Source organism: Sebastes umbrosus, chromosome 9, assembly GCF_015220745.1.
Source record: "Sebastes umbrosus isolate fSebUmb1 chromosome 9, fSebUmb1.pri, whole genome shotgun sequence".
Taxonomy (NCBI): domain Eukaryota; kingdom Metazoa; phylum Chordata; class Actinopteri; order Perciformes; family Sebastidae; genus Sebastes; species Sebastes umbrosus.
The window spans coordinates 8,301,205-8,328,691 of record NC_051277.1 but is presented as its reverse complement, the minus strand read 5'-3'; the positions used below and the strand labels follow the sequence as shown (position 1 = coordinate 8,328,691).

At 40.7% G+C, this 27,487-nt stretch overlaps 1 protein-coding gene across 6 annotated transcripts in view; it reads left to right on the top strand.

Annotated features, from left to right (window-relative positions):
* Positions 1-27,487, top strand: part of fam13b (family with sequence similarity 13 member B) — an 81,289-nt gene that overhangs the window by 49,190 nt on the left and 4,612 nt on the right. For 4 of the 6 annotated variants that reach the window (XM_037779949.1, XM_037779947.1, XM_037779946.1 and 1 more), the window contains 11 exons: positions 12,905-12,949; positions 16,606-16,701; positions 17,197-17,344; positions 19,787-19,884; positions 21,510-21,561; positions 21,837-21,966; positions 22,918-22,989; positions 24,301-24,574; positions 24,720-24,861; positions 26,028-26,109; positions 26,870-27,058. In XM_037779949.1, coding sequence (XP_037635877.1) covers positions 12,905-12,949; positions 16,606-16,701; positions 17,197-17,344; positions 19,787-19,884; positions 21,510-21,561; positions 21,837-21,966; positions 22,918-22,989; positions 24,301-24,574; positions 24,720-24,861; positions 26,028-26,109; positions 26,870-27,058 — 1,328 coding nt within the window. The remainder of the gene's footprint in view (positions 1-12,904; positions 12,950-16,605; positions 16,702-17,196; positions 17,345-19,786; positions 19,885-21,509; positions 21,562-21,836; positions 21,967-22,917; positions 22,990-24,300; positions 24,575-24,719; positions 24,862-26,027; positions 26,110-26,869; positions 27,059-27,487) is intronic. The other 2 variants (XM_037779950.1, XM_037779951.1) reach the window with 2 other exon arrangements.

Sequence of the window (27,487 nt, the reverse complement as noted above, 5' to 3'; positions counted from 1 at the left end):
TGATTGCTGATGCAGATGTAAGGGGGGGGTTACATGCAGCAAATTATTTTAATTAAACGACGCTGGCCAAACTGTTTCTATTTTTTAATTCTCATGTGATATGTTTTAGTTGGTGTTAATTCTCGTTTAGCTGTGGCTAGCCTGCAGCCGTCATCCCTGTGACCTTGTCTGACCTCAGTGTCTGGTCTGGGGGATTATTTCTGTATTTTAGACCTTGGAGTCGACAGCCTACACCACAAATCCATTTAAATAATGCGGGCCCAAAGCTTTAGAGAATACATCTGTTTAAATTGCTAAAAATATCGAGCACTATTGATTTCAAAGCATTTAGTCTCATTGCTCATCTGACCTGAAAGTAAAGAATGTGTATCAGGGTTCAAAGTTAATGGTTTCTTTTCACTTCCCCGGTCGGTGAAAGTGGGTCAGAAATCTACTTGCCCAAAGTCAATATTTACTTGCCCCTATACTAACTGGTTTATTTATTAGCTGTCATCAAATAATAACAGACCAAAGTTAACTGTCATGTTTAATCTTTATTTAAGTAAATGAATCTGGAGTTTCACATCCTCTAACGCCACCCAACTAACATCCTGTTTCCAGGATAATTAAAATGCTCGCTTGCGCTTCAGCTCATAAACTTTATCTTTACCCGCCGCCATTTTCTTGCAAGTGTCTGATCGGTACTACACATGTGCAACTCTCAACAGAGATGAGAAGGAAGTGAGATGGCTCACTGCTCAACAATGTGTTGCTGCTAGATTTACTAGCCCAAAGTGACATTTTTCTTGCCCCGAGCAAGCGGGCAATCTTTATGTTGAACTCTTTGTATGCTTTCTGTGTTTTATGTGGAACTCCACTTATTTTAATTACAGCTACACCGGCAAACAAACCTCAGACATGCATCTAAAGCTCAGTAATTCTAGCACAACCTGCAGTACAAAGATGATCGATTATAAAAACACAATTTTTATATTATTAAATATACTGATAATAGATACTGTTTGGTCCAGTGAACATAAAAACAAGACTGTCTTGAGGAATCATATAGTTTCAGCCTCATGACCAACAATTATGATGCATTTTCTTGTGTTCATGCTTAGTGGCATAACTGATGCTTATTGTCAATATTGATTAACCTGACGATTATTGTCTTGACTATATAATGTCAGAAAATGGTGTAAAAGTCCCATCATTCATGATCAATCCCTGAAGCCCAAGTTGAAATATTCAAACATTTGTATTCTTTGTGTGATACACACAAAGAATCAGTTTACTATCATAAAAAAACTAAGAAAGCCAACAAATATTTACATTTAAGGAGGGGGAAACTGAGAATTTTGGGCATTTTGATTAAAAAAAATTACATTAATCAAAAGATTTACCGATTATTAGAATAGTTGCAGATTCATTTTCTTAATTCTTTTTAATTAATTGTTTCTGCTCAAATTTTTAGTCGGAGGTAATTTGGTCTCTTTGTGTGAGGAAAATGCCACATCCTTTGAAACATTTTTCAAACCTATAGTTTCAAGAATATGAAGAATTTGTGATTTTTTTAAAAACAAAGCACTTTTTGTCTTATGTCTCAGCTATCCTTAATTTATTGTCTTTTTTCCAGTAATTATAACCTTAAGTACTGTCTTAAAGATTTTGACGAGTCAGTGTGTGTCAGCATTTGTTGCTGAAAACTCCGTGACTGTTTTGAGAATAGCTCACTGTTTCACGTGTGTTTCATCAGCTGTTCTCTGACACATAACTGGTTTGCCAGCTCTGAAATGGAGAGAAAGTTCTAGTGACTCAACATTAACTGTGGCTGAGTTGTTTGTCTAGCACTTGACAGACAGGGAAGTCTGTCCTATGTGGCTGGTGCAGCGCTCCCTTAATAGACTCTGACTGGCAGCACACACACCTTACATGCTGACAGCCTCTGCTCATTTCAAATCTATATATAATCCCTGGTATTTCTCTTCTGATCTCTCTGCTTCCCCTGTTACTACTTCCCTCCTCCTCTACCCTGCGTATATCCTCTCTCTCTCTCTCTGTGGAAAGTATTTTTCATGAGGCCACTGAAATATCCTGGCAGGCTTTAGAAGAGGACTCTTGGGATGCACTCCTGGACCCGGTGAGGAGGAGCAGGAGGGAGGGATGGATTAATGGAGGGAACGGAGAATCAGAGGGCAGAGGAGGGCTGTGAGGGAGCAAGGAGAGGGTGGGAGAATTGGAAAGTGTCCCTACTTGTGAACGATTTATTGATTTTCCGTCTGAGTGAAAATGCAATATCAGACCTCTGGAGAGAAAAGGTCAAACCAGAAGATAGCATTTAAACACATTATAAAACACTTGTCTTCAATTTTGTCCCAGAGTTAGAGCCCTCATTCCTCACAGTTACAAGCATCACACCGCCCTGGCATGACTGACGTATGTACCGTCTCCTGTTGCACATCTTGTACTTCTTGTACTTCCTTCTCTGTGAATCCCCTTATGAGGTTTTCCTTCCTGTTATTTTTTTATGTGGCTGTGGAAATGATTTATATTCCCCACTGTGACACTACAGAGTGCTGGAGAGCTCTGTTATTTCTGCTTGTGGCAACAAACAATGTGCACGTGTCCACCCACACAAAACAAACACAAATATATGTACACTCCTCTCTTCTAGGTCAAGTTTTCTTTTATGGGGATCACCTTATGATTAATTCACACACAGACACAGAAACACTGAATGTTTGTAGAGGAGCCTCTAGGCAGCGTGACAAAAATGATCAAGTACTTTTATTGCATGTCACACTGTGCGAGATCTGTGTCAAACGGTACGGTTTTAATATGAGTAGGGCGGCCCCCCTTTAGTTGACTAATCGTTCGAGATTTCTGTAGTTGATTAGTCGTTTTTATGCTTTTTTCATGCTAAATGACTTATCTCCAAGAAACTTATGAGCACATCTCTGGTAAACACAAGATTTTAAAGTGGTGCTTTTGGGTGATTCTTTGTGGAGAAACTCAGTTTTACAGATCTGTCGATTAAATCAACTTATTGATTAGTCAACAAAACCATATGAGTGTTAGTCAACTAAGGATTTCTTTGGTCGAGGACAGCCCTAGCACAGTTCATATGTATGTTGAATGTGATATGTCTGCATGACCTTTACATACCTGTAAACATAAATACAGTATGTAGGTCAGTTCAGGAGTATCAGCTGTGTGTTTTGACCTAGTTCATAGATCACACACGCTTGTCTTCTATGACTGATACCAGGAAATAAGACTTTGCACAAACTGGTGGACCAAATATTTTGTTTGTTTTTTTTGCTTTATACATTCTCACCAAAATATTGTGCAAAATATTTTTTAAAAAGCATTGTAACATTTTATAAATACCCTGTAAATTCACTTAATTTGCCTAATTTAAAGTATTTTCTATAGTCTAGGTAGTTCTGCACATACAGGAAGTGATTAATCAGAATCAAGGATTAAAATATGAAACATTTTCTGAAAGTCAAGCATGTTAGCATAAACCGCACATTAGTGGCTGAAAGGGTAATGGGATTTTGGTTGGTCCTTATGTGTAATATAATATATAAATGATTGCCTTTTTCTATCATTGTATGGTCCATTTAAAACTCAAAGCATCCACTCGTATTCATAACGATCATATATATAAAGAAGTCCTCCCTCTCTTTCCTTCAGTTTGTCTCACGTCATGCCCTCCTTCTCATGCCTCCCTCACCCTTCACTTCCCGATTGTGTCGAGTCCTGGGGGCCTTCACTGGGCACAATGTGTAATATGATATACTAACTGACCTAGATAGCACCACTCACCACGTGTGCTATCAGTTCTCACCCGCAGTTCTGGTACAGCTGTCCTATCTGACTTTCTAAGGAGCACTCGCGTCCCTTAATTATCACGGGAAAATTATTTTATTTTGATTGTCGCCTCCTTGTGTCAACACTGTAGTTTCTTTGTTAGTCACAGTCGATAAAGTTTGAGATCAGGGTTTGGCCGAACCAAAGTACAGGAAGGACAATCAACACCAAACCTTGGCCAAGTCTAGTTGATGATTAACGACCAAAGTTGCACAACATTTCTTTCTTTCCTTGAGGAATTTCTGGAATGACGTAGAGTTTAGAAAGTTGTGACCCAGACTAAAAAAAAAAAATTTTAAATTAAAATGATAAAAATTAAACTCTTCGAAGAAGTCAGGGACTGTTGTGGTATTTTATGTACCATTGTTATGGAAAATACAATATGAAATATCTTGTCCAGGTCCAAGCTAAATGTTCTGAGCATCTGCTTTTGAAGCAGCTAGAAACACAGCGTTAAAAGGTTAATTTGGTTTAGATTACTTATCAAGTATTCTCAGGTTATTCTGTTCATATTCTTTGTCTTTATCATCTCTCTCTGTGTGATATCGCTCATATTTTATCAAAGCCCTTTTTGCTAGGCATCCCTTTCTAGTGCTTGTTAAAACCATTTATAATCTCCTGCATGACATCCTTTCTTACTTTGATTTGAACAAAGTTTATCTGAAGTCTCATCCTATTGGAAACACACTGGCTGACACATGGAGACATTATGAGGACAAAAAGAACCTAACCTAGTTTCCTTGGGAGTGACACGTTGGTGCTTCGGTTCAGTGGTGACTATCAGTGTTCTTTATATGCCCTACATTATCACACACACATAGTGTAGACACAGATATGACTGTGAAGTGCACATTTGAAACATCAATTACATTTGAATATTCCTCTCTCTCCTTTCTGTGTGCTGTTTTCCTCCCTCCTTTTTTCCTCCTCGCTTTTGTTTATGTTCATATTTTTCACTCCATGTCACTTAGGGGTGGGAATCACCAGAGGCTCCACAATACGATATTATCACGATGTAGTATTGTGATTAGATATATTGCGATATATTTCAATTCATTACCTTTTTTCAACTGCAAATTATGCAGTTTGCCAACATCTGTTTTATCTAATAAGATGCAGTTTTGACTCGGTTCATCTCAGAGTTTTCATTCACATATCTTCAGGTCAGAGGTCAAGGGAACCCTTTGAAAATGGCCATGTCAGTTTTTCCTTGCCAAAATGTTGCGTAACTTTGGAGCGTTATTTAGCGTTCTCCCCGATAACCTAACATGACATGATTGGTACCAATGGATTCATTGTTGATCTACTTCATATGTTGCCAGTAACTTCACTCTAGCTTTAAAGGCCCAGACACACCAAGCCAACATCAAAGAACTAGCGGTGATGGAGGCCGTCTGTTGCGTCGCCTCACGTTGCCTTTGTCTTGGCCGACAAATTGCACTCGAACACACCGCAAAGACTACAGCCAATGGCCAGTTAGCACGTACGTTCTGCACCTGCGTGAGAGGAAATAACTCTCCACACCAACAGGTGGCGGTAATCTGTATTTGCATTCAAAAAGGGCAACTGGAAGACCGAGGACGTCGGATATACAAGCAGTTGTTATGATTCGTATACGAAACAAAGCGGCGTCTGCCGACCATTTTCACACCACTCTCACTGTCCACTTAGCTTCATTCCAGATGGCCATGTCGTTGTTAAAATTTCTGTTTATTGGAATGATCAGATGAAGAATGAGAAGAGCCTTCTGTGTTTTTCCTCTTGATTTTACTCGTTGGCTTGCTTTCTTCACTTCCGTTTCTCTTCTCGTGCACTGATTCGTTTAAGCTGAACAGCCAGTCAGAGTGATTTCTCTCACCGACGAGCTCCGCCGCTGATTCAACATGCTGAATCGGACGAAAAACTTCCGTCACGGGCAGACTAGAGCTGACGGTGCGGGACACACCGCAAAAACTAGGCCAACAGACGCTAACCGACGGCCCCAAATTGGCCGGCTTGGTGTGTCAGGGCCTTAAGACAGAGCCCGCTACATCCTATCAAAGACAGAATAGCGGCCATATCTAGTAAAGATTGATACTTTGCCATGCAAAATATCACGATACTATGCTGTATCAATTTTTTCCCCCATCCCTAGTGTCCTGTCATACTCTGCTCAGCTCTTCAGGTATCACTGTCACTCCTCTCCGTCCCTTATTGATCAATAATTGGTTAAATATATTGATGCCTGTCTGAGAAGACTCATAGAGGGTGATTTAACAGACACAGGTGTGTGTTTCTGCGATTGTGTGTGTGTGTGTGTGTGTGCACGCCATTGCACAGCCCACTGGTCCGGCTGTATTAACTGCTGAGTTTATAGTCACCACTGAGTGGGCCAAAAAGATCAAACCTCCCTCCCCTTTCTGCCTCGCGATTGGCTCGCAAAAAGTCCTTCCCTTCTTACGATTGGCTCCCAATTTCAGCCCCTCCCATCTCATTGGCTCTCCCGGGGGTTGTTGCCTGGTTACATCAGAAGCTCATATATTTGAGCAGAGCTCTGGATGTTTACTGCAGCACTTCTACAGACAGTGCAGACACACACACACACTCACACTCATTCAACAACACACACACACACACACATCAGTTCATAGGACGCCTCAGCATGCACCCAGGCGATACCCTGACTCTGCTGCTAGACCTGCTGGTACTGACGCTGACACCTCAGAGTGCTCAACTGGGATAACCGACCCACTGGATACAAGGCTGACCGACCCAATAGAGGAGAAATCTGAAGGAGAGTTCAGACAGAGGAAGCCGAACAGCTGGATACTGCTCCTACAGGAGATGTGTCAAGTGGTTAAAGAAGAACGAGAGAGAAATCGTGCTGAGTTGGGTTAAAAGTCAAGCCGACTTCTCTGTGGGGTTCGAAAAATACAAAAACAGATTGGACTTTAATAACCTACGGTACGTGTTAGCTCGCTGACCGCACCGGGACAGAAGAAGAAGAAGAAGAAGAAGAAGAAGAAGAGACACAACAGAGAAACTGACAAACAGCCTGCCAGACTTACGAGACAGCCTTCACACTGAAACACCAAAACAAAAAGGACAGATCACAGTGAGAGAAAACACAGCTGGGAAAAATGAGAATGGCCTGTGACATTCTGCTGCAGAGGTAAACATCAGGGTTATGTAACCCCTCTAGTCTGACTGGAATAGATGATGGGATGGATGAATGAATGAATGAATGGATGGAGGAGAAATATGTATCCAATAATGTGGTTGGAGGATGGCTAAATGAATGAAAGAGCACTAGAGGGTGAAAGAGAGGGAAAAGGGCATGACATTAGTTGAATTAAGTGGATTGATTAACAAAGGGAAAGCTACAATAATGGATCGACTGGAGAATGAATTAGTGGAAACCTTCATTTTAAGTGATGTAATACCTTTTAAGTATGAATGGAAGAATGGAGGGAAATGAGATTATACTGTGTTTCCTTGCTCATTGTTTTGTTACCAGGCAGAGATGAAAGTGAATAGAGAGACGAGAGGAAGTCTTTTCTAGTACAGGAATAGAAACCGAGCAGTAAAAAGATGAAGAGAAAGGGGTTATGGGGTTACTTAACAGCTGATATTGTGTTACGCAATCCAAGTATGAAGAAAGCAGGGGGCGTGTGTGGCTGAGTATGTGTCAGCATTTTGCGAGAAAGAGGGGCAGAAAATGTCTGTTGTCACTTTTTAATAAGCATTTTCTCAATCAAATAACGTTTTTATATATCTGATGCACCTTATAGCAAGTAGGTGATTGGAGGAAGTCGCAGTTGTTGGCAGTTTCTGTATCGGTATCAGGTATCAGGTGCGCGGTAGTGACGCAGATGATGGCTTCCTGCTAAAACGCATTCGTTTTTTTTGCCCACAATAAACAACAACAAAAAAGACCCTCTATCTACGAGTGCCGGTGCTCTGTTTCCTTAGTTTATGTACGTTTTTAACATTGAGTACCAAAGTACCTTAAGAAGCTCTTAGCGATCAATTTGAAACATATTATTACAAAATATTTGCTCTATTTGTGTCAACAAGAGAAGCAGTTTATCTCCACTGTTGCTGAAACGATTGGTGAATTGTTTGATTAGTTGGTTGACAGAAAATTTTGTGAACAATTTTAAGAAACAATCATTAAAAGCCAGTTATCAAGAAAAAATGTCAAATTTTGAAATGTAAGGACTTATTAAGGGTTACAACTAATGATTATTTTAAATGCAGATTATTTTCTTGATTCTCTTGATGAGTCAAATACATGTCTAAATAAACAACAATTCCTCAGAGTCCACAGTAACGTCTTCATATGTCCCGTTATGTCTGACCAACAGACGAAAACCCAAAGATATTGACTTTGATATTAAATGGAGGATAAAACAGAGAAATTGTCACACTGGAGAAGCTCTGAAGAACCAGAGAATATTTGTATTTTTGTTTGAAAAATGACTGAAATAATGAATTGATTATTAAAATGGATGCAGAGGAATGTTCTGTCGATTTAGCTGTGTTTAGTGTTTTATCTCTCGGTTTTTGTAATTCACATACAAAATTGAATATCTTTTGGACTCTTGGTTGGATGCCATCTTTTTGTTTTGGAAATTGTGACATTTTTCATGATATTTTGTTTTTACATGTCATAGACTAAATAATCAATAATAAGATAAATAAAATAAATAATTAATCAAAAAAATAACCCATGGATTAATTGATAGTGAAATAATCATTAGTTGCAGGTCTTATCTTGAGAACATTTATACATTTTTCCAAAAGACAGGAATTGATATGGTGCCAGAAACCCAAATAACCTTTGACAGAAATTCACAGACATTGACACAGACATTGTTTATTAATATAGATTTATATCTGTTCTCAGGCAATGCCAAAAAAACATCTCAAGTTCAAGCGTTGCATCAGCTCCTTGTGACTCTGCAAGAAGAATGATTAATTGAAGGAGGGTTGAGGAGGTAGAGAAGAGGGGCTGTGGAGGATTTGTTGAGTCAACTAAACAACATTTATCATTCTTCTCAAATGGCTAAATGTCTGTGGGATGACTGGGGGAAAGTGAATGAAAGAGAGCTGCACGTTCCATGCAAATGATGGAAACAAACAAATGAGCAGAAAACCAAACACAGATCTTAAATCTGTAACCTGGTCAGCGTTGTTTGAATGCAAACATCTGTAGTAAGGTTCTGTGAGAGTTTCTTGAGGTTTAGGATTCTGTGTGTGTGAAGGGAAAGCTTAGTGTGTGTGTGTTTGAAGTAGGTCACTAGCCAAAGTGAAATATGACATCTTGTGCACGTTGATATTCAGTATATGTGTGGTATGAATCTATGTTGGTGTGTGTCAGTGGATGCGTAGACTGCAGCAGTCTGTAGGACCTCCCAGCCAGAACAGAACAGAGTCAGGTGTGCTGACAACAGCACCTCTTTGAAATCGCAACTAACCTCAAACTCACCTTACACACACACACACACACACACACACACACACACACACTCCACCAGAGTAAATGTTGTAAATAATGCAAGGACGCCCTTCATCAGCCCTTTTCCCCTCGCTACCATCTGCACCGACAACCCAAATGTCCTTTGTTGTCATTCTATTTTGTTAATTTAATACAGCAGACAAAACCACAGTCATTCAGAGATGTTTTTGTTCTTTGGTCACTGAGTCAGCTGAGACATGGACACTGATCTGATCGCACAGCACAGCGTTGCAGCTTTGCAGTAAATAGGGTGTGGAACAGATACTCTTGGCCTATATATATGTGATATGTAGTGAATATAGTACATACGTTTGGGACAGTTGTTTACACAACACAACTGTGGAAGCTGTACTGAACCATGCATTGTTAAAACATTGAGTCATGGTAAAAACTTCACCTTGGAGCAGAGTATGAAAATAAGCAGAGCATTTTTTTTTTATCAAACACAAAGTGACTGTGTGTCTACTGTACTTAGGTGACTTTAAAAGGTTTTACAGTATCGTTGCCAATGAACGGTGTGGCTCCTTAAGATGTTATCAAGGTCTTAACTCTGCCTCTGGCTACTACTGCAGTCGTGTCTGCAGGATCTGATCTAATCCAACCTACCTGGAGCACTTTTGAAAGCCAAACCGCCAACTAGTATTTACTAGTATTTACTTTACCGTTGCACCCTTGCACATGTGGCAGTTTTAGGTCAAAATCAACAATAAAAATGAATACTTAACCGTCACACTGTATGTCTTGGAAACACTTTGTTGATATGTTTTTAAAAAAGTGCTGCATGAACATCCAACATGGATCTTCATTGAAGTGACCAGTCAGTTTTTTTGTACCTTTACTCTGAATATCACGTCTTAAATAACAAACAAACAATCAAGCAACCTAGTACTCTCATAAACTAGATTACACCAGACATTTTACAAGAGAATATATTCGTTGATGATGTTCAATATCTGTCCTCTGCAATCTGTCTGTTCCTGAGCTTTGCACCGTTCCCTTCTGTCCTTGTGTCGTAAAGCTTGTAAAGTTTGTTCGTATGACAGCTAGTAAAGGAACCTTGAGACATAATCAAAACCTCTTCACATCCACTTTCAACTACATCAGGGACCGAGAGTACTCAGTCCTATCTACCCTTCATGGTGTCCTTGGCAGTGAGGAAAAGCCCAAAAGGGCCCTCTAAAGGGTGTCATGTATGTGTCCTTTAGGGCTCTACTGGCGCTGATAGAAATGTTATCTCTACTGCTGCTTCGGGAGCTCCAGGAGGGGCAGGAACACCCCAAAGGCTGCGACAACGATTTTAGTTCAAGTCTCCAGGGGCAGAATGGTGTAACGTCAGATATTATCTTTGCTACTCGAGGCACGTGGAGATTACGTAACGTCCTTCAGGGACCCTATCGAGGATCTATTGTTAGTGATGCAGCCACCCAGCGCGGTCTCCGAGGGCACAACTCAGCAGGAGAGCCTGGGCTGTCAGATGTTATCAGCGCTTCGAAGGGACAGTCGCTGCTGTAGGGAGCCTGCTCTGTCCCGTTCAAAGGGCAGTTCTCTATGCTGACTAACAGGAGGAGAACTCAGTCCAGATAATTATGGACTCTAAAATAGATGTTGACCTCCCACAAAGTCAGAAGCTAGTTTAACGTTATCCAAGTATTTACTGAGTCAACTTGGGAGGGCATGGGAAAACAAGTCAGTTTGCACATCTCATTACTTCCCTGTTTTGGCAGGCTTACTGTTTGATCTCCACAACACTTCTCTTTGTGTCTGTCTCTCCATCACACGCACACACATTCACGATCAAGGTTACAGTGTCAGAAAGGGGAATGTGAGATGCATATTACATTCAAAGCCAGTAAGCATCAAGGGGAAGAGGAGATTAAAGAGGAGATAAGCAAAGGGTAGAGATGATACGGAAAATATATTTAGTATAAAGCGTGATGGGGTGGAGTGAAAGAAAGAAAGGGAGGAAGAGAAAGAGGTAGGCGAGAATCATAATAATGGTATGTAAATAGAGACAACAATTAAGATGAAGAGAGAAATAATGAGAGGAGGCCAGAAAAGAGAGTTGGGCGGTAAGAATAACAACTAGAAACAGAGAATAAAGATGGAGGGCTTTATCGTTTCCTATCTACCATTAATAATTCAGTCTGTATCGATCTACCTGAGGACTTCTTACTGCATTAAGAGTGTGTGTTTGTGTGTGGGTGTGTAAAAGAGTCAACATACATCCACACGAAAAGGTTGCGTAACGTCAGCTGCTGTTTTTCTAATGAGACGAGTTTGACAGCCGACACACATACACACAAAGTATACATGAGATGCACCCATGCTCTTGGGCATAATGTGAACGACCTTGTGTTGTGTTGTGTTGTGTTGTGTTGTGTTGTGTTGTGTTGTGTTGTTTGTGTAGGAGTGTTATATAAATCTGGAGTCCTGGCGTGCCTGTCAGTGTGTGTGTGTGTGTGTGTGTTTGTGAGGCCAGCGGCAGGCTGCTAAATCAACGGACACATCTGAGCCACCTCCCTGTTTCATACCAAACATACACATGGAGGGACATCGAGGAACAAATATGACTTGACGCGCACGCACACACACACACACACACACACACACACACTTCCTTCTATCTGATCAGCAGGGTGTAGCAGAGCTCTGTAGCCTAAATAACAATCTGCCCACCCAAAGTGGCGCCAGTGACTGAAAATGTGTGTGTCTGTGTGTCAGGGTTATTATAGTAAACTAAAACTTCAACGAAAATGAAAATAAGCAGTGAAAAATATATTAGATTTTGGGCTGTCAATCGATTAAAATAGTTAATCGCAAATTAATCGCACATTTCTTATCTGTTCAAAATGTACCTTAAAGGGAGATTTGTCAAGCATTTAATACTCTTATTAACATGGGAGTGGGCAAATATGCTGCTTTATGCAAATGTATGCATATATTTATTATTGGAAATCAATTAACAACACAAAACAATGACAGATATTGTCCAGAAACCCTCATAGGTACTGCATTTAGCATAAAACAATATGCTTAAATCAGAACATGGTAAACTGCAGCCCAACAGGCAACAACAGCTGTCAGTGTGTCAGTGTGCTGACATGACTATGACTTGCCCCAAACTGCATGTGATTATCATAAAGTGGGCATGTCTGTAAAGGGTCAGAGGTCAAGGGACCCCTTTGAATATGGTCAGGCCAGTTTTTCCTCACCAAAAATCAGCGCAGGTTTGGAGCGTTATTTAGCCTCCTTCGTGGACAAGCTAGTATGACATGGTTGGTACCAATGGATTCATTAGGTTTTCGTATCAAAACTATTATAACCTTGGTGTGTGTGTTCTTGAGATTGTCATTTGGCACAAGGGATCAACTGTAGTGACTACAAACAGACAGACACACAGTACGCACAGATGTGTTCATGGTTATCTTCGTTCTTCTTCCCTGTTTTGACTATCGTTGTCCGACACCCTCCAAGGTCATTTCATGTCAGTGTGGGAAGGGAGTCGAGTAGTACATGATGTTCTAACCATGTTGTCCTCTCTCTGTACAGCTCCCACCTCTCCCCCATATCCATCCTGCCTGCTGACTCTGCTGAGTAAGTACACACCAGCAATTTATCCACTCATGATAACATAGTAGGCACGTCTTTATGTACACACACTGTAGTAACCTACAGACATATATAAACCTAAATTTCTAGCTACACTTAGAAACTGAAAGTCATTTTATGTGCACCTAATTGTAAAAAAAAAAAAAAAAAAAAAAAACTTAAAGCAAGCAGTTATATCCTGAAAATGTTATTAAGAGAATGATAGGCAGCCAGGTTAGTTGAAGTTTAAGGATGGGTTAAAGGGCCATCTGCTCAAGAGTCAGCTAAAATAACAGTAATCAAGAAAGAAGAAGTGCAAGCGGCTCTGAGAAGAGTTCGGAGAAAGGTAAGAGGTTGAGAGGAAGTGATAAGGAGGAAAGAGGAAAGCCGGCCTTGTGTTTTGATTATGAAGCTAAACGAAAGCGTTTTGCATGGGTCGGTGCTTTTAGAGCCCCAAGGACGTGAACTCAGCAACCACATGACTGTCAGGCCTCTGCTTCTCCACTGCACGACATGGAAACGCAATAAAAACATTTTCTACGGTGGCTTACGTCAGTGTTAGACCTGAAGGCTTGAGGTCACAAAGATGTCTCAGATTTTCAGGAATACCACATGAAAACAGAAAGTCAGCAGTCTAATTCAATTCATCAATAATCATGCCAAGTCCCCACAGACTGAGCTAAAGAGATTAAAATGGCAGCAAAAAATCATCATATTCAATTTGACCATTTGCATTTGTTGACATCCGCATATCATCAATTAATCTCCTGATTATTTTTCTCAATTATTTGCTAAATTGTTATGTCTATAAAATGTCAGAAAAACAAAAAAATAAAAAAACCTCACTATCTCCTAAATAAATCCTATTGTGACATATATGTTTTGTCCGACCAACACGCTAAAGAAAGCCAAAGAAAAGAGGCAAATCCTCACAATTCATAAGCTGGATCCAGGGGGTGTTTTGCAATTTGTGTTTAAATAATTACTTAAAAACAATTAATCAGTTATCAAACTAGTTGCTCATTAATATTAACATCAGCTATAAATGATCATTCAACTAATTGTTTCAGCTCTAATGTATCGGCACGTTTTCATGCCTCGAAAAAGCCTGTTTGACTTACTTTGGTATCGTTTGACAAAATAAATGTTTATTAGTCAAACTTCATCTGGAGGAACACAAACCTGTACAAGATGAAATGTAAAAAACAAGCAAACAGTTAGATAAAAAAACAGTGATACATAGATGGATGGATGGATGTACTTTATTGATCCCAAATTACAGTAGCAGCTTATCCAGGCAATGCACAGGAACAGTAAATACAATGTTCATATCAACACTAGAGATAAATATCTATATATTAGAACACACTATAAATAGACCAGACTACTACAGCTAGCATAAAGTAATAAGTGCAAGGTTATTTATTGTGATAGAAACCACAGAATTTTTAAAAACAAGTTATTATTAACTAGTAATATGGTGGATGAGGAGGTCCTCAGTGGGATGCTCTGTTTTTGTCGACCATAATATTTTAGGAATAAAGCTACCAATAATGAATACTAACCTACTACTAAACTTCCTAGCTTGTAGTTGAAAACGTGCCACTTAAATTTCATCCTCCACTAGTTTGACTGTCTTCTGTAGGTGTCATGCGAGTACATTAACTGCGAGCACATTTCCAGATATTTCAGATATCCATTAGATAGCTGCCAGCACCTTAGTTTCATAGACCGTCTTGTGTGTGATTAATGTCCTCTGGCTACCAGGATGTGTTCAAAGGGCCTCTTCTCTGTTGGGAGGCATGAAAGGATTTAGACAAAATTTAGACGACAGCAGCAAAAACACACGGTGCCTCTCTTGCCAGTGTGTGTGTGTGTGTGTGTGTGTGTGTGTGTGTGTGCGTGTGCGTGTGCGTGTGTGTGAAAGATAAAGGCTGCAAGCACATCATCTTTTTACTGCTTATGTGGACGTAACTGTGTGTTTGTGTGTGATGGATAGTTATTATTAGTAGAGCTTCCTACAGCTAGAGGTTGAGTTGCTGCTGCAGGCGAAGGTGGGCTTGTAGTCCAGAGAAATGTGTGTGTGTGGGTGTGTGGCTGATATATCTTCAACTCACACACACACACATTTATCTGACCTCAGCCCCAACACCTTTTATGAGTTTTACCTTAAATGGCCATGAAGTTGAAGCCCAAACACAGTTATGTTCCAGCTCCAAGTCTTCCTTTTAAAATGGTGTAACTTTGTTGGTGTAAATATGTTTAACACACCCAGTATGATATTAAAGTAAATATATATGTAAAGAATATAAAAAGAGTCAGGGGAACAAAACTAGATGCAGTGATGAAGTTTGATCCCTCAGGAGCAGCAGCTGATGTGGAGGAGTGTGAAGAAGAGCTGGGAGTTTTTCTACCAGGTGTTCAACCTCTACTGAGCTGGAGCATAAAACAAAGCTAACAGCCTGCAAGAAGCCAGCGTAAATGAGGAAGGGATACTTTATGATCACACACACACGTGGTCGAGCACGTTAAATAAAATCTCAGTAGAGCCCGTGGATCAACCGTCACATGACGGTGTGGAAGAGGTCAGAGTGTGACTGCCATTGTTACCTTTTATAGGCCGTAAATGTCCTCTTCTCCTCCTTCTCTGGCTTCTAGTTTAAGCATTATTAATCCTTTCAGAGGTCGACCAAGTTTTTTACTTAATAAGGACTGAAAAGAAACTACTTTAGTGATTATTAGGCTCTGAGATGTTTGATTCCTTACTCACCTCCTCTCATTATGGTCACAGCTGTTAGTAAATTAAACTTTGAAGCATTAAAGTTCGACTGTTACATGCAGGCATCCATGTTGAGTCCAAAACAAGTCGACTTTTAGCGATTGTTAATTTATGTGGATTTACGTGGATATTTTTATTGGCTGAATAAACAGAGAAAATATGGTCACAGGATCTTATCCAGAGTCGCAAAGTAAACCTTTGGCTTTGGTCCTGTGTAGACATAATCACTGGTAAACTGAGTTGTTACAGTTTACCCTCATTACAGTTGAACTAAACTCATTCCAGTGGAGGAAACATGGGCTGCATCATTACTCAGTATCTAACACGGGTTTAAACACAGACTGCGATTGATGAGTAACTGCCTGGGTTTGATATCCATTTGGGTCACCCTAGGAATAGAACAGAATAGTGCAAAAGAGAAATATGTCTTTGGTTTGCATGTGCAAAACCTGCTATTTAAATAGGACACATTAAAACACATTTACATAAAAACCCAACACACAAAGGAGCCTTTCTAATTAAGATATTTAAGGACAAGCTATTTTCTATAGATGTTTTTCTTTGCACAGGGGACTCCCTACCTTTGCCCCGAGGGCAGTAGTATTCGTAGTAGTAGTAGTGATGGTGATTTAAGGGATGGCTGTGGTTCGTCTAAGATTTTGTCACTTAAGCGTTGGACTGCTTTGCCTAATAAAATAAATACTGAATTTAAGGTGTCACAAAAACCTGAACGCCTGTTTGTTCGAACAAAAGCCATGACGCAGCACACATCAGAATGTGAGGAAAATGTTTTTTTTTAGTGAAACTTAATGCATCATCACACACAGTAAAAAGATTTCAATGAACATCTTGATAAATGATGTGTTTTTGTGTGTTTTCCCAGGATAATCCACCGAACCATCAGGGCTGCAGTAGAGCAGCACTTCTTTGATCTGAAAACCTCCATCGACCAAGACCTCAGCAACTATGACAGCCAAGGGTGAGAGTCCACACACACACACACACCTTAATATACACACATACACACACAAACAAAATGAAAACCATTACACATAGATCAAGTGTATAAGAACATATTCACACTGAAGTTCTGTACAGCAACACTGCAGAAACAACCTGTTGTGTTCTGCTTTTTCCCTCCATGCACCTGCTGATAGAAAACACGCGTTACTCAGATTCCTCAGTGGTCATAAGGACATCGGAGGACTTTAAAGATACATATTTGCCATAGTGAACATTATGTATAAAGGCACGGAGCCAGCCAGATGGCTCAGGTTACCAGTAAACATGTTGACAGCTGTGATGTTAATTAGCAAACTTTACATGTCGAGGGGAGCAGCTGTTGGGTGGTCAGTCACCTCTAAGACAAAACAACATGTCTGGGAGTTTCACACCGCATTCTGAAATAGGTTAGCGTGCTCTACCACCATAAAGGCACAGTGGTAGTGTTTTAAGTTCATATTTTGTTTTCCAGTGTGAGTCCCAGTGAGTCTGCAGACCAGGGTTGCCATGGAGACGAGGAGCAACAAACTGATCCTGAGGACAGTCCCTGCGACACAGAAGGGGAGACCCCGCTCACGCAGACCGAGCAGCACATACAGCAAAGCCAGACAGACACACAGGTTTGTTGGAGACACTAACGATTATTTTCATTGTTGTTTAATCCGTTTATTTTTCTTCTCGATTAATCGATTAGTTGTTTGGTCTATAAAATGTCAGAAAATGTTTTCCAAAGCCCAAGATGACGTCCTCAAATGTCTTTATTTTGTCCACAGCTCAAATATATTCAGTTTACTGTCATAGAGGAGTAAAGAAACCAGAAAATATTCACATTTAAGAAGCTGGAATCAGAGAATTTTTACCTTTTTTTTTTACTTATAAAAATTTCTCCAACCGATTGATAATCAAAATAGTTGCTGATTAATTTAATAGTTGACAACTAATCGATTAATCCTTGCAGCTCTAAGACACAGAAACACATATACACACAAAGTCTGTACAGCACATACACATCTGTGCATGCTCAAACACACACTGTCAATGTTTTGGGTCACACCCTAATTAGCATCAAACACACACACATCCGAGAAACAGCACAGAATCATCCATGTTTCTCACACACCCAGTGGAGATTTCCCTCAAAGAACCCTTCACAGACAATACACAGACCCCGACCAGTTGCTGTGTGGGCTGGCAGCATATTTCCCATAGCTAACCTCCTTCCTGTCTCAATCTGTCGGTTCATTCCAAGGCTGGATGTTTGATATTATCAGCACAGTCCGTCTTTGTTCAGCTCTGATTGGTACAATTGCTGGAATTCTGCCGGGGCAGCGAGCAGAGACGACAACGGACCTGTTTAACAAATGTACACACAGATTAATGAATACTCAGAGATATGGAGGCAGTGTTTTGTTCTTACTAACTTGTAGCCTCGCAAATAATTGTTAGATTAACTGTTAATAATAATGATAATAATCGCCAGGTGCAGCCCTGAAGGGAAATGTGTCTTAATTGTGCCACCTTACATCCTTAAACACATCCAAATGTTTCTCTTGATTTCTAATATTTGTCACTAGGGAGAAATGTTTGGTACTTCTTTAATGCGTGTTTTTTTTCTTCAACTAGAGTCACATACATTTTTAGTAAGCCTCGTCACAGTGGAAATCAAATCCCCCTTCAAACCCCCCCTTTGAGCCTCAATGGCTCTTGTCCCAAGAACCATTTTAGCGTCCAGACGGCAGGAGAGAGATGAGGAGCAGACAACATGGCAGATAGAGTGAGATGTGTCCTGGGACTGATGAGAAACCTGTCACCTCTATAAACAACAATCTGGGTCTTTAAAATGATAATTCAGGTGTTTTGAAGTGGAATTGTATGAGGTACTTATTCATAGTCAGCGCTGGCAGGAAAACACATTTTAGCCACCTAAAAGACTTACCTAAAAAAATCAATATCAGTTTAAGTGTACGCTGTAGTTAGAATATTTTTTGCTGGTTTACTTTTCCATGAGACAGCTATGCAGTCTATGTTTCCAACAGGGAATTGTTATTTATGTTCTCGCCAAAGCAACCAGACTCCATTAAAACATAACATTAATTTGACCTTGCAGAACACGGAGGTTGTTGGTCTACCGCTGCCTCGCTGAGTTAGTTTGTTAAAATAGCATTTTTTTCTATGGAGTCTGGTGGATTTGGCGAGAGCATAGATGGATACAAAGGCTTCAGTTCCCTGTTGGAAAGGCTGTCTGACGGCAAGGTGAAGCAGTGAAAATATTCTAAATATAGTGTACACTTAAACTAATATTGATTTTTTTTTTGGTTTCTAAAATACGTTTTGCTGCCGGCCCTGACTATGGATAAGTACCTCATACAACCCCACTTGTGTGCCTAAACAAACACACACCATTTCCTCTCTTTACATAACAGTTATGATACCCGTGTGACATGTGCCTTAAGTACAGCAGGTCATGTATAGTTCTCCTCGCCACAACTGATTCATTCCACACAGTCATGTGATGATAGCCACCGCAACTTTTCTTTTCTGACAAACACTCGGGTGTGGATGTTTAGAGACTTAAATCCTCAATAACTCTGCAGTATTAATTATGATGATTACTATAAAATCTACAAACCGGTGATGGTAAAAGCCCCCTCGTCTTGTCTTTGGAATTTTAGTTTTGTTTTGAGGTTTGCACTGTAAAGGTTTAGAGAGATAAGACGGATAATCATTAACTCGTGGTATATATTTATGTAAAAATGACCGTGGTAATTGTGGTGTGATCTTTGAGTTGTAATGTGCAGCGGGGTTCTTTTGAATATTTATTTGTGCTGGATTTCTACCATTTAAGACAAAGCACAGAAACCCTGTGTTCCCTAATACTCAAAGGAAGTGAAACATGATGATGTGTGTGGTTTCTAAGAGCAGGGATGCACCTGCTTATGTTACTATTCTTGCCCATTCACATCTCTTGCTCTGCTCTACTAGTTTTGTTCAAGTCTTTTGTTTCCATTCATGAAAACAATCAAACTAATGTTAAACTCTTGCTGTTGCTTTCTCTCTCCCAGGATTCATTGGACTCTGGCGCCACCCTAGAGGAGAGCTCAGGAATGGACCTGGATGCAGAGGCTGTCAGAGATGCTGAGAACAACATCAACACTGCCAGGTGAGCTCCAGGGGGATTGTCAGTTTGCTTTCAAGACTTTATTGAGCTCAGTTTCACCTTATATCAAGAATATATTAGCAAAGATATCAGAGTGAGATTGAAGTATCAAGACTAGGGCTGTCAATCAATGAAAATATTGAATTGCGATTTATTGCAAATTAATCACACATTTTTTTTATGTGTTCAAAATGTACCTTAAAGGGAGATTTTTCAAGTATTTAATATTCCTATCAACATGGGAGTGGACAAATATGCTTGCTTTATGCAAATGTATGTATATATTTATTATTGGAAATCAATTAACAACACAAAACAATGACAAATATTGTCCAGAAACCCTCACAGGTACTGCATTTAGCATAGAAATTATGCTTAAATCATAATATGGCAAACTGCAGCCCAACAGGCAACAACAGCTGTCAGTGTGTCAGTGTGCTGACTTGACTATGACTTGATCCAAACTGCATGTGATTATCATAAAGTGGGCATGTCTGTAAAGGGGAGACTCGTGGGTACCCATAAAACCCATTTTCATTCACATATCTTGAGGTCAGAGGTCAAGGGACCCCTTTGAAAATGGCCATGCCAGTTTTTCCTCGCTAAAATTTAGTCTAAGTTTGGAGCATTATTTAACCTCCTTCGCGATGAGCTAGTATGACATGGTTGCCTTGAAATCAAGGAATATTAAAGGCTTCACTTGGCGGTAGATAGATGTGTGTGATACTGTACATGTTGCCTTTTGCCTCGTGAATCTCAATAATGTGGAGACGGGACTTGTTGTCTTGCGCTGATCACTTGACACCTCACGTTTACAAATCACTTCGAGATGCCGTCTCAGCCGGAGCTCATTTTCACGCTGGAACAGATCTTTATTATCTCGCTCACACATAACACGTCTTAACTTACACTGCATCGCTCGTGTAGTTTTTACACATCATACTGTATCACGCCTCCAGCTTCTGTTTGTTAGCATGCACACAGTTAAAGCACCGTGGTTGATGTGTCACGTCAGTGTTAAATTGTAAATTTGGTTCAGGCAGCAAATACTTGAATGCTGTTTCACACCTATTTAGGAAAAATGGGTGAAGGTTAATCAGCAGGATGAAGCGATCAAAAGACACAGAATTGATTTTTAGTTGTAACAAATGTGAGATTTTCCAACAGTTGAAGCTTTTTCCACAATAAATCACCCACGATGTGGAAAGGCTTTTAGTTGTGTGACTCTTCCTCAGCTGTTGTTCAGACACCAACAGTGTCTCAGGAAAACTCCAACTAAGGTTGAAGGATTACGACTGAATATTTCTCCATCTCCAAATCATCATCATTAAATTGTTCTGGCGAGAGGGCGACCAAAACTGGTTTTGATTTTGCTCGTAGTCAAAGATTGTCCAGGTCTGTGAGGTAACTTGCTGTTTACAGTATGTCTTTGCGCATGAAGACCGGTCAAGCACTACGTTTATTTACACGGCAATAAACAACAAATCAGTGCTAGATATCTGTGCAAACACATCTAAAAGGTCAAAATCACAATTTGTGAAAATATTGGGAGTATTTTGTTCACTTTACTTTTAATCGTAGTAATTATTTTTGCAAGTTTGTCTCATGTTTCTTATCTTTGTTTTCAGGCAGGACAATCAACCCTGTGACAACATGGAGCAGACTGACACCATAAGCTGTGTAAGTAGCAATTAGAGGGATTATACAAGTGTGTGTTCTGGCACTAAAATGGTTTCTGTGTTGATTGTATTTCAAAGGAGCCTTTTAAATTGAATTGAATTACAAGCACAAAAGGTTCATTTGACAAAATCTGTCTGCCTATTTTACTTTCCTTCCTTTGTTCTCTTCTAACTAATTCAATTTATACCTTATCTTGAATTATTAATTTCCTTTTTTGTTTTCATTCCCTCCATTCCTGCTTTGTTTCTTTAATCTCTCTCTTTTCCTTCCTCCAGGATTCGACTTCATGCCGCTGTGATCAGAACGCCAACACCAGCAAGACCAACAGGAACCACCTGTCGCCATGCCAACCAAATTCTGGCCACAAGCCCCACCTCCAGCTCTTCCCCGACAGCCAATGGGAAGGTAGGATATAAACATATAGGGTCAAGTCATTTTATTTGTTGCACAGTAAAAGAGACACTTCCCATGATTCTCTATTTTGATGTGATTTATTTATCAACAAAACACTGAATCCGAAGGAAAGCCTGTTAAAAGTGAGAAGCCCAACATGTTTATTATTTCTGCCAGTTATTCTGCCATATTTGTCCGTAAGATTTTAGATTAAAATTCAGTTGTATACAATAATGTTGTTGTCTTAAAAAGCTCTCAAACTTAAAAGTCCCTTAATATAGAGGTCGACCTATTAATCATTTTGGCCGATAAGTCGACTCCAATAGGACTTTTTACAAACTATCGATATCGAAATTATGGCTAGTTTGATCTTCTGTTCCAGATTTATTTATTAATTAAGCCTACTTTGGGTTTGATGTTCAGTTCCAGATTTATTTATTACTTTGATTGTTAGTTATATAGTTTGTATTAAAGTCAAAGGTTGGTCATTTCCGACAGTGTCGTTATTATTTTTACGGGGGGGTATCGGCCGATTAATCGGCTATCAGCTTTTTCCTGCTCCAAACTATCGTTATTATATCGGACTTTAAAAATCCACTATCAGTCAACCTCTCCATTAGCATATTGAATCCCAGAAAATCTTCCAAAATTGACTCCGGGGCATCACAAAATTAAACATCTAAAATTTTAAATTCATGTCCCAAAACATCCCTACGATTTCACCAAATTGCATCGTTCAGTTTGTTAAAAGAAAACTTTTGTTGTTGTCATCCACAATTCTGTTAGATATCCAGTATGACTCAGGAAAAGCTCCATTCACTGAATGAAAGTTGGACCGTGAAGTTGTTATGAATGATTGACCTCCTCGTCTCTGCTGTCTCTCTCCCTCTCCCTCCGTCTTCTTCTACTTCTTCTTCTCGTCTCCTCTCCTTCCTCCCTCTTGTCCTCCTTCCATCCAAACAGCGTCACCCCCCTCCCATCTCCACCTCCCTCCCATAGACTTCTCATGTATGCACCTGCAAAAAGAAGGCCAAGGTGAGTAGTTTCATGTGCACCGTCCATCCACCAGCCTACCAGTACTTCCTTTCATCCTTTCCCGTTGATTGTTCATCAGGGTGCTCCGATCAGGATTTTCAGGGCCGATCGCTGGAAGGCCAATACCGATCACCGAACACGGAGTCTATTTGAAGCCTTTTATTTAATGTGTAGCATTATTTATTTATTTATTTAACTATTCTTAACAACATTGTAGTATTAAAATTAAGAGATGAGAAAGTATCATGAATTGACAACTCTTTATTTATTGGCAGTCAATATATTCATCTCTCTCTCTCTCTCGCTCTCTCGGTCTCTCTCTCTCTCTCTCTCTCTCTCTCTCTCTCTCTCTCTCTCTCTCTCTCTCTCTCTCTCTCTCGACTCCAAAACTAGCGATGAAGCTTGCGAGCTGGCTGCAGGGCACCGTGGCGCCTCGCATCCTATGCGAACAACCCAATTGATTTACACGGGCCCCGAAAATCGCAGCGCTTTCGCAGTCTATGTGACCCCGCCGTTAGAGACTCCCATAAGCCCCTTTTATACAGAGATCACGTAATACTGCTGTAAAGAAGACCCCTCATTACACCGCCTTTGCTTTTTTTTACACTGAACCAAACAAAGTCGTGATGGTGCGTAGAGAAATTGTGTCATATGTTTTGCGTCATCTCACCGGCTCTTTTGATCGGCCTTTATAGAAACCACTAATCAAACTATTTAGAACGAATATCGACCGATGGCCGATTGATCGGAGCATCCTTAATTCTTCATGGTGGTTGCTTAATGGTTTGGTTGGGAAACCTTATTAAAATGTTCTCACATTTTGAAATGTGTTTGTGTGATAATGATCGTGCATGTGAAACACTCTTCTAACACAGCTGGTTGGCCTCTTTTTCTTCCACTCGTCTTTGCTCTTCCCCTCTTGCGACAGGGTCCCCTGGGCGGATTGATCAGGGCACCTTTCCTCACTGGAAACACTTCTCCCCTGACTCTGCTTCTCTGTTTCTCACCCCTCCCTCGCCCTCTCCTTCCCCTTTTTTTCCCCTTGACTCAGCTCATTAGCATAGCGCTGACAGTCAAGACACTGTTAATCAGGCACACAGTGACTCAGCAGGGAATCCAAGAAGAAAATTAATGTGTTGTTGAATGTAACGGCCTCCTCCCAGACGGCTTTTGTGTACGCTTTATCGATATGTACCTCGCGTGTAATACTCTTGTTAGTATTACATTAATTATTATATTTTCTCTCCATCCTTTCCTGACCTCTGTTTACTTGCTCTGACTCTCTCCTCTCTTTGTTTCTGTCCTCTCCAGACCCCGTCCCTGCTTTCAAATCCTGGCAGGACGACAGCGAGAGCGGAGAGGCTCAGCTCTCCCCGCTGGCCGGTCGCATGGTTTCCCTCCCTCCACTGCTCCTGGAGGAGGATGGCGAGGAGGACGAGGGGGAGGGAGGGCAGGAAGCCTCCCCCTCCTCTTCCCGCTCCCACCCTCACCTCCTGGCGCGGCGCTTTCTCGACTTTGGAGCCCACGGTGCCCAGCGTTTCCTCCAGCAGGACCCGGACGCCACCTCACCCACCAAAGCACAGAGGTACGATGAATCGCCGACATCCAGCTGCAGCCGACTCACTATCACATTTCAGCTACATTCTGTTTGTGGGTTTAAAGTCTGTAATCACACCTATAGGGATTTTTATGGCAATCTATTCATCTTTATGTATTCTCTGTCACTCCAGGCCGCGACGAGCATCGTTTGGCTCCAAAGAGGCGATGAGAGGAGGAGATTCAGTGACCCACCAACTCACCAAGAAGCTACAGCACCTGAAGAAGAAAATTAAGCAGTTTGAAGAGCAATTTGAGAAAGAGAGAAACTATAAGGTACAAATACAAAAGTAAAGTGACTCTAGAATTATTGAGCAGTAATATGACTGTGCTAATCAGAAGCAAACCGAAGAAAAAAAAATTCCTGCACACTGTCAATCACTTGTACTGACTTTGTTCACGACGTTTCAGTCCTTATGGCACGATTACATACAAAGTCAATGCAAAGAGGCGAATAGACACAAATTTGTGCTGGGCGACGCAAATGGCACGAATGAAAAGAACACCCGAAATTCTTGTATTCGCGGAAGTTGAAATATTTCAACTTGAGTGAGAAATTTGCATGATGCTGTGTCGCAAAAGCCTATCACCGGAAGAAACTCTGTATATTAATGTATGTGTATAAACCACAGAATGTCTTGGTATAAACAACAACGTCGCTGCCTTATTTATGACTTTATCTTGTGTGTTGATGGAGCAGCTGCATAGCCTAGAACTGATCGATCCGAACTCCATTCAGAAAACAAGTATTTTAAAAGTTGCTTGGTCGTCGTCTTGTGGACAGACTTGTCGAAGCTTGAATTCAGACTTTTTACAAGTCGGTATTATTATGTAGTTATTTCGGCATACTTTTTTAGCCATTTATTGCAGTAGTGACGCGTGGCTTGCTAGATACAGTCAGTGCAATGGCACTGTATGTGAATACAGCTCGCCGCCGGGTGATGTTATAAACCCAGACACGATGGCGTTTGTTTTTCTGACATATCTGGGACTTCAACTACATGTACAAAGCAGCAACAGTGGTTATTTCTTCCATGGTTGATGGTGGAAAAAAGAGTTGTTGGTATCTATAGAGACAAGCCCCCTTCTCCTCTCCGGCACTAATGAACACAAATGATACGGGCAATCTGACTCGCGTGAGAAAAGCAAGGCGAAAATCTGCTTTCCTCTCGTGAATGCGACATTAGACCTTCATCCTTCTCCTCATCCCTCCTTTAACTTGCTCTGACTCCTCTCTGTCTTTCTGTCCCCGTCCCTCTCCTTCTCCTCCTCTCTTTATATATGAACTTTACCTGATGAAGGTCAGAGGACCTAAACGTCATGAATAAATAAAGCACAAAATTAATGTTTATGTATGTAAAAACATCAGTGTGTAAATTCTGCGTCAGTGTCATGACCTTGTCAGTGAAACACTAACTCGCTCTCTCCTCTTCTCTCTGCAGCCCTCTCACGGAGACAAGGCAGCTAACCCCAAAGTCCTCAAATGGATGACCGACCTCACAAAGATCCGCCGGCAGATTAAAGGTAGAAACCACTCGCTCTTTTTCCTTGTGAATGTGCATTTGTGTGTGTGTCTGTGTGTGTGTGTGTGTGTGTCGGGGTTAGAGTGTCTTGTGTGCCATCCTGTTCCATGCTGGACAGCTTGACCCTCCCCACTCCTAACCTTTGACCTTTGTAACAACAACATCGCATGTATACTGGTCTAACACACACACACACACACACACACACACACACACACAGACACGCAGACATGCCAGGGGGTTGACGTGGCTCTCACATGCGTGGCTCCCACCCAACAGTGTGCTGGTGCGTCCTTGTGAACCCACATTCATTACCTTGAATTCAGTAAGGTGAAATGGTGGATAAGACGTTCAGTTATACATAAACAGATGCAGAATATTTGTACATATGAAGGAATCTTGATTTAAAAAAGATCAGATTTAAGGCTGTAGAAGTTTTGGTCCTTTGGTAAACTGGTGTTACTAGGTATTACAGTGTAAAATATGACATATCTGATGTATAGAAATAGTTTTCTACACTTCGACGTGTCTCCTGTGCATCGTTTCACCAAACTGAACAAACCCCATGACTCTCGTCCACCCTCTCTGTGAGGTGACGGCTCTCCTTGTCGGAGAACGCAGTGGCCGGAACATTTCTCTCTGTTTCAAATCAAAATTGAAAATCAACAATAACGCGAGCACCCGCTCTCCACTTTCCTCCCTCCTCCTCCTATCGCCCAACCGACCCGATTGATTGATTGATTGACTGATCGGCCAACCAGGACGCCAGCACCACCTTTTACCCAGAAGCACGCTGAGGCACCAGGCTTTGCTCCATTCATACAGACGCCACCATGCTCCCTCCTTCCCTTCCTCCTCCTCCTCCTCCTCTATCTGCTCACCTCCCCATCACACACTCACCCCCCCGCTCCACCCCTACTCAGGCCTGAGCTCTAGACCGTATCACCTCAGTAAGTACCAACCCCTCAGTAAGTAGACATTACATACACTACTGACAGTCACAATCAGGCGGCATTGTGAGAGCATCTTGCTTCTTTGTATTTGGTGTATTTCCTGTTGAAACGGCATGATGGCACGAGACATTTTAACTGGAGGTTAAAAGTCTCAAAAGTGTGATGTAACGCGAGGAAGAGAAAGGCAGGATTTTTGAAAATGGGGGTGTTTAATAGTAAGTATGTTTAGGTGTTGACTATTTGCTGACTGAGATTTTATAAATCTGTTATATAATTTTGACTGAAACTGTACTCTAAAGCTTTATACTGCGGGCATTACTCCAATGTAATCACATAAAAATATATATATTTCTGTTATTAATCTTTAATTAATATTAATTTGGTGTATATAGGGCTGGGCGATATAACCAACATCTTTTATCACAG